This window comes from Hyla sarda, chromosome 3, assembly GCF_029499605.1.
Source record: "Hyla sarda isolate aHylSar1 chromosome 3, aHylSar1.hap1, whole genome shotgun sequence".
Lineage (NCBI taxonomy): Eukaryota > Metazoa > Chordata > Amphibia > Anura > Hylidae > Hyla > Hyla sarda.
In genome coordinates this window covers 426,767,399-426,782,802 of record NC_079191.1, presented here as the reverse complement: position 1 = coordinate 426,782,802, position 15,404 = coordinate 426,767,399, and the positions used below count along the sequence as shown (strand labels likewise).

The 15,404-nt window shown below is 45.7% G+C and overlaps 1 protein-coding gene across 4 annotated transcripts in view; it reads right to left on the bottom strand.

Moving 5' to 3' along the window:
* LOC130363085 (calpain-8-like) overlaps positions 1-15,404 on the bottom strand; it is a 58,150-nt gene that overhangs the window by 39,134 nt on the left and 3,612 nt on the right. The window contains exons 1-2 of one of the 4 annotated variants that reach the window (XM_056568424.1): positions 11,765-11,914; positions 8,415-8,484 (exon numbers count right to left, since the gene is read on the bottom strand). In XM_056568424.1, the coding sequence (XP_056424399.1) occupies positions 8,415-8,484; positions 11,765-11,767 (73 nt within the window). In that variant the 5' untranslated portion in view covers positions 11,768-11,914. Of the gene's footprint in view, positions 1-8,414; positions 8,485-8,617; positions 8,735-11,761; positions 11,915-15,404 lie in introns of those variants that run through there. The other 3 variants (XM_056568423.1, XM_056568425.1, XM_056568421.1) reach the window with 3 other exon arrangements.

Sequence of the window (15,404 nt, the reverse complement as noted above, 5' to 3'; positions counted from 1 at the left end):
AACTACTATATATTCTGATTGCATAGAGATAGCAGCAGCAACATACAGATAGAGCTGGAGGGGAGGTGTATAACTTCTATATATCCTGATCCCATAGAGATAGCAGCAGTATACAGATAGAACTGGAGGGGAGGTGTATAACTACTATCCTGATTCAATAGAGATAGCAGCAGCAGTATACAGATAGAGCTGGAGCTGAGGTATATGACTACTATATATCCCAATTCCTTACAAATAGCAGCAGCAGTAAACAGATGGACCTGGAGGGGAGGTGTATAACTACTATATATCCTGATCCCATAGAGATAGCAGCAGCAGTATACAGATAGAGCTGGAAGGAGTGGTGTTAACTACTATATATTCTGATTGCATAGAGATAGCAGCAGCAACATACAGATAGAGCTGGAGGGGAGGTGTATAACTTCTATATATCCTGATCCCATAGAGATAGCAGCAGCAGTATACAGATAGAGCTGGAGGGGAGGTGTATAACTACTATATATCCTGATCCCATAGAGATAGTAGCAGTATACAGATAGAGCTGGAGGGGAGGTGTATAACTACTATATATCCTGATACCATGGAGTTAGCAGCAGCAGTATACAGATAGAGCTGGAGGGGAGATGTATAACTACTATATATCCTGATACCATGGAGATAGCAGCAGCAGCAGCAGTATACAGTTAGAGTATAATTTGATATTTTATCATTTGCGATTCGCTACCCTTGCAAAAGTTAGAGCTCTTTTGCGAAGGGTAGATGTCTATGGCCGGAATACCCCTTTAACTGTATGTGTATCATCTGAGCTCCCACAATGCACTGCCTTCCAGTAGCCGAATTCTAAATTTTCCTTGGTCAGCTAAAACGTCAGGTAATGTACAAGTTACGATGTGACTCCACTTCTTATGTCTCTTTATACCCTGGGGTATAAAGGTCACTCATAAGTAGAGTTTCCCTTTATAAGAAGTAAACTTTAACAGGTCCAGTGGTTGGATCAGCTCCTGGCATCTATCGGCACATCAGCCCGAGGCCTATACTAAACCTTTTTAAGCTACAATGGCTGAGCTACTGATACTGTCTGACATGGGAGGCTGAACCAGTAGATCACAGATAGAATGGATCAATGTAACACTACAGCAGGACATTGATCTGTATGAACAAATCAAATGATTGATCATACAACTACCCAAGGGGGACTAGGAAAATAGTTTTAATTAACCTCCTTTTCCCTTTTTCCAAAAAAAAAAATGTAATTGAAATAAAAAGAGATCAGAAAGTCTGATACCAATAAAAACCGCCATATCTATAGTGCACGGTCTATACGTCCTCAGTGTTACTGATCTTATAGTATTGTCCCCGCCATATCTATAGTGCACGGTCTATACGTCCTCAGTGTTACTGATCTTATAGTATTGTCCCCGCCATATCTATAGTGCACGGTCTATACGTCCTCGGTGTTACTGATCTTATAGTATTGTCCCCGCCATATCTATAGTGCACGGTCTATACGTCCTCGGTGTTACTGATCTTATAGTATTGTCCCCGCCATATCTATAGTGCACGGTCTATACGTCCTCAGTGTTACTGATCTTATAGTATTATCCCCGCCATATCTATAGTGCACGGTCTATACGTCCTCAGTGTTACTGATCTTATAGTATTGTCCCCACCATATCTATAGTGCACGGTCTATACGTCCTCGGTGTTACTGATCTTATAGTATTGTCCCCACCATATCTATAGTGCACGGTCTATACGTCCTCAGTGTTACTGATCTTATAGTATTGTCCCCGCCATATCTATAGTGCACGGTCTATACGTCCTCAGTGTTACTGATCCTATAGTATTGTCCCCGCCATATCTATAGTGCACGGTCTATACGTCCTCAGTGTTACTGATCTTATAGTATTGTCCCCGCCATATCTATAGTGCAAGGTCTATACGTCCTCAGTGTTACTGATCTTATAGTATTGTCCCCGCCATATCTATAGTGCACGGTCTATACGTCCTCAGTGTTACTGATCTTATAGTATTGTCCCCGCCATATCTATAGTGCACGGTCTATATGTCCTCAGTGTTACTGATCTTATAGTATTGTCCCCGCCATATCTATAGTGCACGGTCTATACGTCCTCAGTGTTACTGATCCTATAGTATTGTCCCCGCCATATCTATAGTGCACGGTCTATACGTCCTCAGTGTTACTGATCTTATAGTATTGTCTCCGCCATATCTATAGTGCACGGTCTATAAGTCCTCAGTGTTACTGATCTTATAGTATTGTCCCCGCCATATCTATAGTGCACGGTCTATACGTCCTCGGTGTTACTGATCTTATAGTATTGTCCCCGCCATATCTATAGTGCACGGTCTATACGTCCTCTGTGTTACTGATCCTGTAGTATTGTCCCCGCCATATCTATAGTGCACGGTCTATACATCCTCAGTGTTACTGATCTTATAGTATTGTCCCCGCCATATCTATAGTGTACGGTCTATACGTCCTCAGTGTTACTGATCTTATAGTATTGTCCCCGCCATATCTATAGTGCACGGTCTATACGTTCTCAGTGTTACTGATCTTATAGTATTGTCCCCGCCATATCTATAGTGCACGGTCAATACGTCCTCAGTGTTACTGATCCTATAGTATTGTCCCCGCCATATCTATAGTGCACGGTCTATACATCCTCGGTGTTACTGATCTTATAGTATTGTCCCCGCCATATCTATAGTGCACGGTCTATACTTCCTCAGTGTTACTGATCCTATAGTATTGTCCCCACCATATCTATAGTGCACGGTCTATACGTCCTCTGTGTTACTGATCCTATAGTATTGTCCCCGCCATATCTATAGTGCACGGTCTATACGTCCTTAGTGTCACTGATCTTATAGTATTGTCCCCGCCATATCTATAATGCACGGTCTATACGTCCTCAATGTTACTGATCCTATAGTATTGTCCCCACCATATCTATAGTGCACGGTCTATACGTCCTCAATGTTACTGATCCTATAGTATTGTCCCCACCATATCTATAGTGCACGGTCTATACGTCCTCAATGTTACTGATCCTATAGTATTGTCCCCACCATATCTATAGTGCACGGTCTATACGTCCTCAGTGTTACTGATCTTATAGTATTGTCCCCGCCATATCTATAGTGCACGGTCTATACGTCCTCGGTGTTACTGATCTTATAGTATTGTCCCCGCCATATCTATAGTGCACGGTCTATACGTCCTCAGTGTCACTGATCTTATAGTATTGTCCCCGCCATATCTATAGTGCACGGTCTATACGTCCTCGGTGTTACTGATCTTATAGTATTGTCCCCACCATATCTATAGTGCACGGTCTATACGTCCTCAGTGTTACTGATCCTATAGTATTGTCCCCACCTTATCTATAGTGCACGGTCTATACGTCCTCAGTGTTACTGATCCTATAGTAATGTCCCCGCCATATCTATAGTGCATGGTCTATATGTCCTCAGTGTTACTGATCTTATAGTATTGTCCCCGCCATATCTATAGTGCACGGTCTATACGTCCTCAGTGTTACTGATCTTATAGTATTGTCCCCGCCATATCTATAGTGCACGGTCTATACGTCCTCAGTGTTACTGATCCTATAGTATTGTCCCCGCCATATCTATAGTGCACGGTCTATACGTCCTCAGTGTTACTGATCTTATAGTATTGTCCCCGCCATATCTATAGTGCACGGTCTATACGTCCTCAGTGTTACTGATCTTATAGTATTGTCCCCGCCATATCTATAGTGCACGGTCTATACGTCCTCGGTGTTACTGATCCTATAGTATTGTCCCCGCCATATCTATAGTGCACGGTCTATATGTCCTCAGTGTTACTGATCTTATAGTATTGTCCCCGCCATATCTATAGTGCACGGTCTATACGTCCTCAGTGTTACTGATCTTATAGTATTGTCCCCGCCATATCTATAGTGCGCGGTCTATACGTCCTCAGTGTTACTGATCTTATAGTATTGTCCCCGCCATATCTATAGTGCACGGTCTATACGTCCTCAGTGTCACTGATCTTATAGTATTGTCCCCGCCATATCTATAGTGCACGGTCTATACGTCCTCAGTGTTACTGATCCTATAGTATAGTCCCCACCATATCTATAGTGCACGGTCTATATGTCCTCAGTGTTACTGATCTTATAGTATTGTCCCCACCATATCTATAGTGCACGGTCTATACGTCCTCAGTGTTACTGATCTTATAGTATTGTCCCCGCCATATCTATAGTGCACGGTCTATACGTCCTCAGTGTTACTGATCCTATAGTATTGTCCCCGCCATATCTATAGTGCACGGTCTATACTTCCTCAGTGTTACTGATCCTATAGTATTGTCCCCACCTTATCTATAGTGCATGGTCTATACGTCCTCAGTGTTACTTATCCTATAGTATTGTCCCCGCCATATCTATAGTGCACGGTCTATACTTCCTCAGTGTTACTGATCCTATAGTATTGTCCCCACCTTATCTATAGTGCATGGTCTATACGTCCTCAGTGTTACTTATCCTATAGTATTGTCCCCGCCATATCTATAGTGCACGGTCTATACGTCCTCAGTGTTACTGATCTTATAGTATTGTCCCCGCCATATCTATAGTGCACGGTCTATACGTCCTTAGTGTTACTGATCCTATAGTAATGTCCCCGCCATATCTATAGTGCACGGTCTATACGTCCTCAGTGATACTGATCACCCGGTAAGAATTGCGCGGCAGCTAATCTCCTGCACATCCACCTTTACTAAACAAGACCAGATCCTCCGCCTCGCTTCACCGCTGTTTGGTTTGTGACTAACTTGGCCCTTGTCCTTGTTATAGACAGACAGGCGTATCTAAAGTGCAGTGTTTCCAGACCAGGGTGCCTCCAGATGTTACAAAACTACAACTCCAAGCATGCCGGGACAGCCTTTGGCTGTCCTTGCATGCTGGGAGTTGTAGTTTTACAATTAAATCAGTAAATGGCACATAGAAAATTCTGCTGAGGAGGCTGCTGACCGGAATTTCCGAGAGGAATTCGGTAGTCTGAATGGTTGCTTGTGAAGTCACATGACAGGTCAGTCAGCTGTCAGAATACGGAGAAAGCTAATGAATAATGTATTGTGCAAGGGTAGGACAGGGGCGGCAGATCAGAGTTTAAAGGAAATCTGTCATCAGCATAACCTATGCTGATCCTCCTCCCCTGTGCTGATCCTCCTCCCCTGTGCTGATCCTCCTCCTCTGTGCTGATCTTCCTCCCCTGTGCTGATCCTCCTGCCCTGTGCTGATCCTCCTGCCCCGTGCTGATTCTCCTCCCCTGTGCTGATTCCCCTCACCTGTGCTGATCTTCGTTTCCTGTGCTGATCTTCCTCCCCTGTGCTTATCATCATCCCCCGTGCTGCTCCTCCTCCCCGTTCTGCTCTTCATCCCCTGTGCTGATCCTCCTCGCCTGTGCTGATTCTCCTCGCCTGTGCTGATTCTCCTCTCCTGTGCTGATCCTCCACCCCTGTGCTGATCCTCTGTGCTGATCTTCCTCCCCTGTGCAGATCCTCCTCCCCTGTGCTGATCCTCCTCCCTTGTGCTGATCCTCCTCCCCTGTGCTGGTCCTCCTTCCCTGTGCTGAACCTCCTCCCCTGTGCTGATCCTCCTCCCCTGTGCTGATCCTCCTCCCCTGTGCTGATCCTCCTCCCCTGTGCTGATCCCCCTCCCCTGTGCTGATCCCCCTCCCCTGTGCTGATCCTCCTTCCCGGTGCTGATCCTCCTCCCCTGTGCTGATCCTCCTCCTGTGTTCTGATTCTCCTCTCCTGTGCTGATCTTCCTCTCCTGTGCTGATCCTCCTTCCCCGTGCTGATCTTCATCCCCGTGCTGATCCTCCTCCCCTGTGCTGATCCTCCTCCCCTGTGCTGATTCTCCTCCCCTGTGCTGATCCTCCTCCCCTGTGCTGATCCTCCTCCCCTGTGCTGATCCTCCTCCTCTGTGCTGATCTTCCTCCCCTGTGCTGATCCTCCTGCCCTGTGCTGATCCTCCTGCCCCGTGCTGATTCTCCTCCCCTGTGCTGATTCCCCTCACCTGTGCTGATCTTCGTTTCCTGTGCTGATCTTCCTCCCCTGTGCTTATCATCATCCCCCGTGCTGCTCCTCCTCCCCCGTTCTGCTCTTCATCCCCTGTGCTGATCCTCCTCGCCTGTGCTGATTCTCCTCGCCTGTGCTGATTCTCCTCTCCTGTGCTGATCCTCCACCCCTGTGCTGATCCTCTGTGCTGATCTTCCTCCCCTGTGCAGATCCTCCTCCCCTGTGCTGATCCTCCTCCCTTGTGCTGATCCTCCTCCCCTGTGCTGGTCCTCCTTCCCTGTGCTGAACCTCCTCCCCTGTGCTGATCCTCCTCCCCTGTGCTGATCCTCCTCCCCTGTGCTGATCCTCCTCCCCTGTGCTGATCCCCCTCCCCTGTGCTGATCCCCCTCCCCTGTGCTGATCCTCCTTCCCGGTGCTGATCCTCCTCCCCTGTGCTGATCCTCCTCCTGTGTTCTGATTCTCCTCTCCTGTGCTGATCTTCCTCTCCTGTGCTGATCCTCCTTCCCCGTGCTGATCTTCATCCCCGTGCTGATCCTCCTCCCCTGTGCTGATCCTCCTCCCCTGTGCTGATTCTCCTCCCCTGTGCTGATCCTCCTCCCCTGTGCTGATCCTCCTCCCCTGTGCTGATCCTCCTCCTCTGTGCTGATCTTCCTCCCCTGTGCTGATCCTCCTGCCCTGTGCTGATCCTCCTGCCCCGTGCTGATTCTCCTCCCCTGTGCTGATTCCCCTCACCTGTGCTGATCTTCGTTTCCTGTGCTGATCTTCCTCCCCTGTGCTTATCATCATCCCCCGTGCTGCTCCTCCTCCCCCGTTCTGCTCTTCATCCCCTGTGCTGATCCTCCTCGCCTGTGCTGATTCTCCTCGCCTGTGCTGATTCTCCTCTCCTGTGCTGATCCTCCACCCCTGTGCTGATCCTCTGTGCTGATCTTCCTCCCCTGTGCAGATCCTCCTCCCCTGTGCTGATCCTCCTCCCTTGTGCTGATCCTCCTCCCCTGTGCTGGTCCTCCTTCCCTGTGCTGAACCTCCTCCCCTGTGCTGATCCTCCTCCCCTGTGCTGATCCTCCTCCCCTGTGCTGATCCTCCTCCCCTGTGCTGATCCTCCTCCCCTGTGCTGATCCCCCTCCCCTGTGCTGATCCCCCTCCCCGGTGCTGATCCTCCTCCCCTGTGCTGATCCTCCTCCTGTGTTCTGATTCTCCTCTCCTGTGCTGATCTTCCTCTCCTGTGCTGATCCTCCTTCCCCGTGCTGATCTTCATCCCCGTGCTGATCCTCCTCCCCTGTGCTGATCCTCCTCCCCTGTGCTGATTCTCCTCCCCTGTGCTGATCCTCCTCCCCTGTGCTGATTCTCCTCTCCTGTGCTGATCTTCCTCTTCTGTGCTGATCCTCCTCTTCTGTGCTGATCCTCCTCTTCTGTGCTGATCCTCATCCCCTGTGCTGATTCTCCTCTCCTGTGCTGATCTTCCTGTCCTGTGCTGATCTTTCTCCCCTGTGCTGATCCTCCTCCCCTGTGCTGATCCTCCTCCCCTGTGCTGATCCCCTTCCCCTGTGCTGATCCCCTTCCCCTGTGCTGATCCTCCTCCCCTCTGCTGATTATGATGAAAGTTGTCCTACAATTGCCCTATTCTGACCTCTATGGGGGAGATTTATCAAAACCTGTCCAGAGGAAAAGTTGATGAGTTGCCCATAGCAACCAATCAGATCGCCTCTTACATTTTTGAAAAGGCCTGTGAAAAATGAAAGAAGCGATCTGATTGGTTTCTATGGGCAACTCCGCAACTTTTCCTTTGGACAGGTTTTGATAAATCTCCCCCTATAACTTTATTTTTCCATCTACAGGGATGTAGGGGGTCATTTTTTGCGCCATGATCTGCAGATTTTATTGGTACCATTTTTGTTTGAATTAGACTTTTTGAGGCTTTTTTTTTTTTTCATATATCATGTTGTCAAAAATCAGCAATTTTTTTATGAAATTACATTAGAAGCCTCAATGAGTACAGGGACAGACATGAGTGATGATCGTCTCCATAGAACAGCGCCAAATATTTTGGTAAGAAATAAGCAAAAGATCAATACAATAAATCAATATTCATGAGCAGCTCTTTGAATTAAAAAAACATATAAAAAATGCATGAATATGTGTAATTACATGTATCAAATATATCAATTACAGTGTTTCCCAGCCAGGGTGCCTCCAGCTGTTGCAAAACTTCAACTTCCAGCAAAAAGCTATCCTCGCTTGCTGGGAGTTGTAGTATTGCAACAGCTGGAGGCACCCCGGTTGGGAAACACTGAACTATTTTATTACTTACCAAGGGCCCCCTGACGGATATCACCACGTGTTGCTCCATCGACAATGAAGTGCGGCTTCTCGCATATTTCCTATAAATTATGAAGTAAACGGTCTGTTAGTATAAAGACGTAAAGACTATTGTAGGTTATAAGGTTAAGCCAAAGTTTTTGTACAGGACACCCCTTTTTTACTGTAGGATTTGCCTATATCCTGAACACTCACCATCACTAGTCCTACATGGCTATCTGTTTCATTCCAGCACAGCTGTGGTTACTTTATTACTGTAATTGGGTCATGTGTTTACCAGTCTACAGTCAAGCAATGTACAAGACGATCTTCAGCATCCCTATAGCAAGAGAATGAAACCAATGCACATGCGTACTGCGATTCCATTCACTCCAGGGACAAGGGACCCCTCTTTCTAATAATTGGTAAAGGTTCCCCCATGGATCAGAAACATATCCCCTATGAAAAGGTAGTCAGTTTTAATCTTCAGATAAACCCTTTAAAGGGGTATTCCGGCCATAGACATCTTATCCCCTATCCTTTGATTGCGGCATAGAATGTGGGTGCTGCATAGAGATTGCGGGGAGGGGGGGGAGGGATCCCAGCGGTGGGCCCCCCACAATCAAACAACTTATATATGGTGTCTATGGCTGGAATACCCCTTTACCCTTTAAGCTGGCCATACATTTCAAATATCTGTCGGCCAGTATCTCTTTCCTGATCCCCACATACACATGGAGACTCAGAAGACCATATTCTGAATGGGAAGAGGGGTGAAAGCCGCTGCCAGACACCTCTGGAGGTGGCAGCTTATCTCCCTGAGAACTAAAGGATCAGGAGTGTTGCATTTCAACATCCCCAACCTCAATGCAAGTCTATGGGAGGGGGCGTGACGGCTGTCACGCCCCCTCCCATAGACTTGCATTGAGGGGGCAGGGCGTGATGTCATGAAGGGGCGGGATTATGATGTCACGAGCTCCCGTTGCCGACTCCAGCGTTCCAAACATTGAGCAGCAGAGTACCCCTTTAACACAATATAATTTGGCTCGTGACACATACACACTTTTTTGTTGTCATTTCTAGAATTCTTGCAAAGGTTTAGGCTAGGTTTCAACTTGTTTTTCTTTTACACCTGAAAAAACGCCAGAAAAACTGCCAGTGATTTTCCCTGCGTTTTTGCGTTTTTTTTTCTGGTGGTTTTTCTGGCGGTTTTACCTTTGTGTGGAAATTGCATTTTTTTGCCCCATTGGCAGGTTTGGTTTTTTTTTGTTTGTTTTTTTAGAATTTTGTTTGGTACCAAAAAAATATTTTTTTTTAAATAAATTATGCAGTAGGGATGGAAAAAATATGAGCGGGCAGGGACATAAAAATGTAGCAGAGAATATTAAAAATGTATAAAGGGGCCATGTAATTGTAAAAATAAAATATATTTTTTAATTAATTTTGTGAAACTTTTTTATTAATAATGTATTTTAATAATGTGTTTTTATAAAGTGTGTTTTTTTTTTACTACTTTTTAACTTCATTCTCTCTATTTTTGACATTATTTAGGTACTACTACTACTCCCAGCATGGAACAGACTGTTCTATGCCGCGGCTGTAATACCTGCACTAATAGATAGATCGTAAGGGGTGTCACTCCTGACACCTGTTGCGATCGTCCTTTATAATGTGCAGAAGTGGGCGGCACGCCGCACTTCTCCGCTACCCTGCACTGTACTGCGCCGTGATGTGAAGTTCTCTTCACATCACAGATTCATATTTGGCGCTGAAAGTTGTGATTGGTCGGATGGTGCTAGCCAATCACTGCTCTGAGAGGCAAATATGAATATATCATACCTCTCATTCTACTTTACTACATGTCCTCAGTGTTCGACCGCCCTTCCGTTCATACCCAAAATTACAATAGATTTGCATACACTCTTTGAAATACAAATTTTCAGAATTACAGCTGTAAATTTTCAGGTAGAAATTGCCCTTTGCGTCGTTCGCAGTTTACATGGAATTCTTTTCGTAAACTCCTCTAATCTTTCCAATGAACGAGGCTTTAGGATAAAAGGAAACGCATGTTTATGTCATACTGTGAGGAAAGTCAGGATAAGAGACAGAATTACAGATAAGAAGAGAACCAGATACAGAGGAACGAGTTAAGATACAGCAGATAACTGGACTATGTGCACAGCACAGGACGTCACCCTTAAAGGGGTTTTCAGGATTAGTGGGATACTTTCTACACATACAGTAACTGCTTTAAGGGAAAGTTATGGCAATTACTGACGTTTCATCCTATGTCAGTGGGTGTCCCGGTACAGGACCTGGACCTGTCCCTGTCTAAAGTCCCCTCAGCCAGAGTCCCTTCATTCCCATAGGGCTCTCCTGCAGGGCTTACCTCTGGTCGCTCATATAAATTATGTAAATTGTTTAATATATATAGATAATATAAATGTATAGGAAATATAACTGTATAGGACCTTAGCAGGTCATGTGACTATAATAATGGTTGTACTATTGTTTAAGGACCTTCCAGGGTCATGTGATGTACCCAGAGTTCACTGGGTTCAGGACTTACAGGTTTGCTGACCAATGAGCTTAGTCCAGCCCCTTTATTATATAAAGGGCTGTAGTCTGTAAATTAACTCTCTTAGTTCCTGCTCATCCAGCAAGCACGATCAGCATAACTTCATTCAATTCATCTAGGCCAAAGCCTGAAAGAACCAGCAGCCACTAAAACCGTGATTTATAAAGCTCAAACCCACAAATCCTGTGTGACTACTACCAGCTAAAACCTTATAATTAGTAGCACAGTGGCCTGCATAAAAAAGCTCATTATTTCAAGTCCCAGCAAAACCTGTGAGGAACCTGCATCCCGGTTCTCTCCGAAAGACTGCATAATTGTAAAGACTGTTGCATATCCGTTAAAGTAAAGTTTTCCGGTTACTTCATAAAATCTGCTGTGGAAATTCCGTTTATTATCTCTGCCGTTTGTGGGCCGGTTGGCGGCAGGAACATTACTATTAAGCAAACCGCACCCTGGCGTCACGACAACTAAGGGTTAATACCACCAGACCCTGTAACATTACCGCAACACCCCAGACACCACAACTCGCCTGGTTCACCTCATCAGTGTTTCCCAACCTGGGTACCTCCAGCTGTTGCAAAACTACAACTCCTAGCATGCCCGGACAGCCGAAGGCTGTCCGGGCATGCTGGGAGTTGTAGTTTTGCAACAGCTGGAGGCTCACAGGTTGTAAAAAAAACACTGATCTAATCTGCAAGGGGGCCTCTTGACTTTGTCAAGAGAAGGGTTGGGAATGTTTGATTCTAATATGCCAAATTCTATTTGTTCTCAGGGGGGGTAACCACCATCAGAGGAGTCTGGCAGCGGCTTTGCCCGCTCTTTTTACGGGCATTCGGCGGACGCTTATATGGAAGGTTCAAGAATGGTTGGATTCAAGGATGGTACAACAGTAAAGGCCTGTAGTCATAGTAACATCATTGGTAAATGGCCACTGACTGAAAACGAAAGCAAAACTGGTTTTATTGCCCATAGCAACCGATCACATCACATAGAAACCCATCACAGCTCAGCTTCCATGTTCAATGGCACATGGGGAACTGGCCCAAAGTAAAATTGTTCTGCGCCGAGGATCCTACCACTGGTCACTCCGTCCTGGACAGGGACGTAGCTATAGGGGGTGCTATAGGTACCAGTCGCACAGGGGCCCTGGTGCCTAAGGGGGCCCCAAAGCATATCTGCCCCATAACAGACCAGTATTACAATTGGCACATTGGGCCCTGTTGCAGATTTTGCAACAGGGCCCAGAAGCTACAAGTTACTAGCGATGAGCGTCAGGGGCCATATTCGAATTTGCGATATTTTGCGAATATATGGACGAATATTCGTCCTATGTTCGTGAAATTCGCATATTCGCTATGTTCGTTTTTTTTTTTCATGCAAAAATTCGTAATGAAATTCGCACAGTGAGCATACGCAATTATATCTTTCATCTAAAAGAAGGGAGGGGTCAGTGTCCAGTCTGCAAGTGCCGATATTTGCATAAAAAATTTGCATAAAAAAAGAAAAAAAAAAGCGAATATTCGTCATTACAAATATGTATACCACTATATTCTAAATATTTGCGAAATCGCAAAGTGCCGATATTCGTGGTAAAAATTTGCATTTCGAATATTCGCGCTCAGCACTGCAAGTTACGCCTCTGGTCCTGGACATGGTGTAGGAATGATAGAGGAAGATTTGCCAAATGTGGTTATCAGCGGGATGGTCACCTCCACATTTCCATTTGGATGTCGCCAATACCTGAAAGCAGCTCTGGAGCGGACAGCATGGGAGCGGAGGGGCACATGACAGGGGGAGGAAGGACAGTGGACAGGTAGGGGTTAACTGGAAGAGGGTGGCTTGGTTAAGAGGGGGGCTTACCGTACAGGAAGTAGGACGTGAGGGTCATTGCAGCGCTGCCTGGGAAAGTTGCCCACCCTAATTGCAGGTTTAGAGGGGGGTTGTTTTGCATGTTGTCGCAGCGGCAGGGACTGGAGGGGGACTTGGAGGCATTTGGAGAGACCCGGAGAAGAGGATTGGAGATTAGTATGGTGGGGCTGGGGCGGTACCCAGCCGGTGGTGGAAATTCCCTGTGGGAGCAGTCCCAAAAGGGGAATGGTCTCCGAACGAGGTGCCCTTGGATCAGGTGAGGCACGGCCAAGGGTAAAGTAGGAGACTGAAGATTCGGGTGCCTTCAGGTGCCCATCCTGCTGGGATAGGGTTTAAGGTTGTCATTTGCACTGTTGATAATGTAATGGGTAATGTTTACCTGATTATTTAATAAAGTTATTTATATTTGTTAAAATAAGTTATTTAACCCCTTAAGGACGCAGGACGTAAATGTACGTCCTGGTGAGGTGGTACTTAACGCACCAGGACGTACATTTACGTCCTAAGCATAACCGCGGGCATCAGAGCGATGCCCGTGTCATGCGCGGCTGATCCCGGCTGCTGATCGCAGCCAGGGACCCGCCGGCAATGGCCGACGCCCGCGATCTCGCGGGCGTCCGCCATTAACCCCTCAGGTGCCGGGATCAATACAGATCCCGGCATCTGCGGCAGTTCGCCATTTAAATGAACGATCGGATCGCCCGCAGCGCTGCTGCGGGGATCCGATCATTTAGAACGCCGCACGGAGGTCCCCTCTCCTTCCTCCGTGCGGCTCCCGGCGTCTCCTGCTCTGGTCTGTGATCGAGCAGACCAGAGCAGAAGATGACCGATAATACTGATCTGTTCTATGTCCTATACATAGAACAGATCAGTATTAGCAATCATGGTACTGCTATGAATAGTCCCCTATGGGGACTATTCAAGTGTAAAAAAAACGTAAAAAAATTTAAAAGTAAAAGTAAAAAAAAAGTGAAAAATCCCCTCCCCCAATAAAAAAGTAAAACGTCCGTTTTTTCCTATTTTACCCCCAAAAAGCGTAAAAAAAATTTTTTATAGACATATTTGGTATCGCCGCGTGCGTAAATGTGCGAACTATTAAAATAAAATGTTAATGATCCCGTACGGTGAACGGCGTGAACGAAAAAAAAAATAAAAAAGTCCAAAATTCCTACTTTTTTAATACATTTTATTTAAAAAAAATTATAAAAAATGTATTAAAAGTTTTTTATATGCAAATGTGGTATCAAAAAAAAGTACAGATCATGGCGCAAAAAATGAGCCCCCATACCGCCACTTATACGGAAAAATAAAAAAGTTAGAGGTCATCAAATTAAAGGGATTATAAACGTACTAATTTGGTTAAAAAGTTTGTGATTTTCTTTAAGCGCAACAATAATATAAAAGTATATAATAATGGGTATCATTTTAATCGTATTGACCCTCAGAATAAAGAACACATGTAATTTTTACCATAAATTGTACGGCGTGAAAACGAAACCTTCCAAAATTAGCAAAATTGCGTTTTTCGTTTTAATTTCCCCACAAAAATAGTGTTTTTTGGTTGCGCCATACATTTTATGATATAATGAGTGATGTCATTACAAAGGACAACTGGTCGCGCAAAAAACAAGCCCTCATACTAGTCTGTGGATGAAAATATAAAAGAGTTATGATTTTTAGAAGGCGAGGAGGAAAAAATGAAAACGTAAAAATGAAATTGTCTGAGTCCTTAAGGCCAAAATGGGTCTGAGTCCTTAAGGGGTTAATAAAAGTGGGCTGCTGTGGCCTTTCTCTACCATACAGGGTGTTGGTGTATTTATTAAAGGTTTTAGGGGTCTCAGTGGCATAGACTATCCCCTAGTCATGAATCTGTACCGGAACATTGGATCGGCCATGTGGGAAATTGTTGAACTGGCCTCCCCATCACCAGATCTAATACCCTGTGACTGATGGGGGGGGCCACATGAAGAACTCAATGTAACTGCCCCCCCCCCCCCCAGCCATAGGATCGGATTGACTGAGACAACGCATCACTGATACAGTGGAGTCCATATCCGAGGAGATGCTGGAGGCATCTGGACAGACCTGGACTACCACCTCGATGTCTGCCGTGTCACCAATGGAAATCACTGAGAACATCTGTAGTGTATGGATAAATCTTGGATAGACAGTGCGCCTTTTCATGTTAATACATTTGTGTTATGGTCTCTCGGTTATGAATACCCAGGCTATTATTCTGCACCGTCCTTTTTGAATCAACCTGTATCTCTGGTGGTGGCTTATATACCCTGAGAACATCCACCATCATGATCCTTCTGCCCCTGGTCTAGGGGGAAAAGTCGGTACAACCTTAAAGGGGTACTCTGGTAATCGACTGGTGCCAGAAAGTTAAACAGATTTGTAAATGACTTCTATTAAAAAATCTTAATCCTTCCAGTACTTATTAGTTGCTGAATACTACTGAGGGAATTCTTTTCTTTTTGGAACACAGAGCACTCCCTGCTGACATCACGAGCACAGTGCTCTCTGCTGACATCTCTGTCAATTTTAGGAACT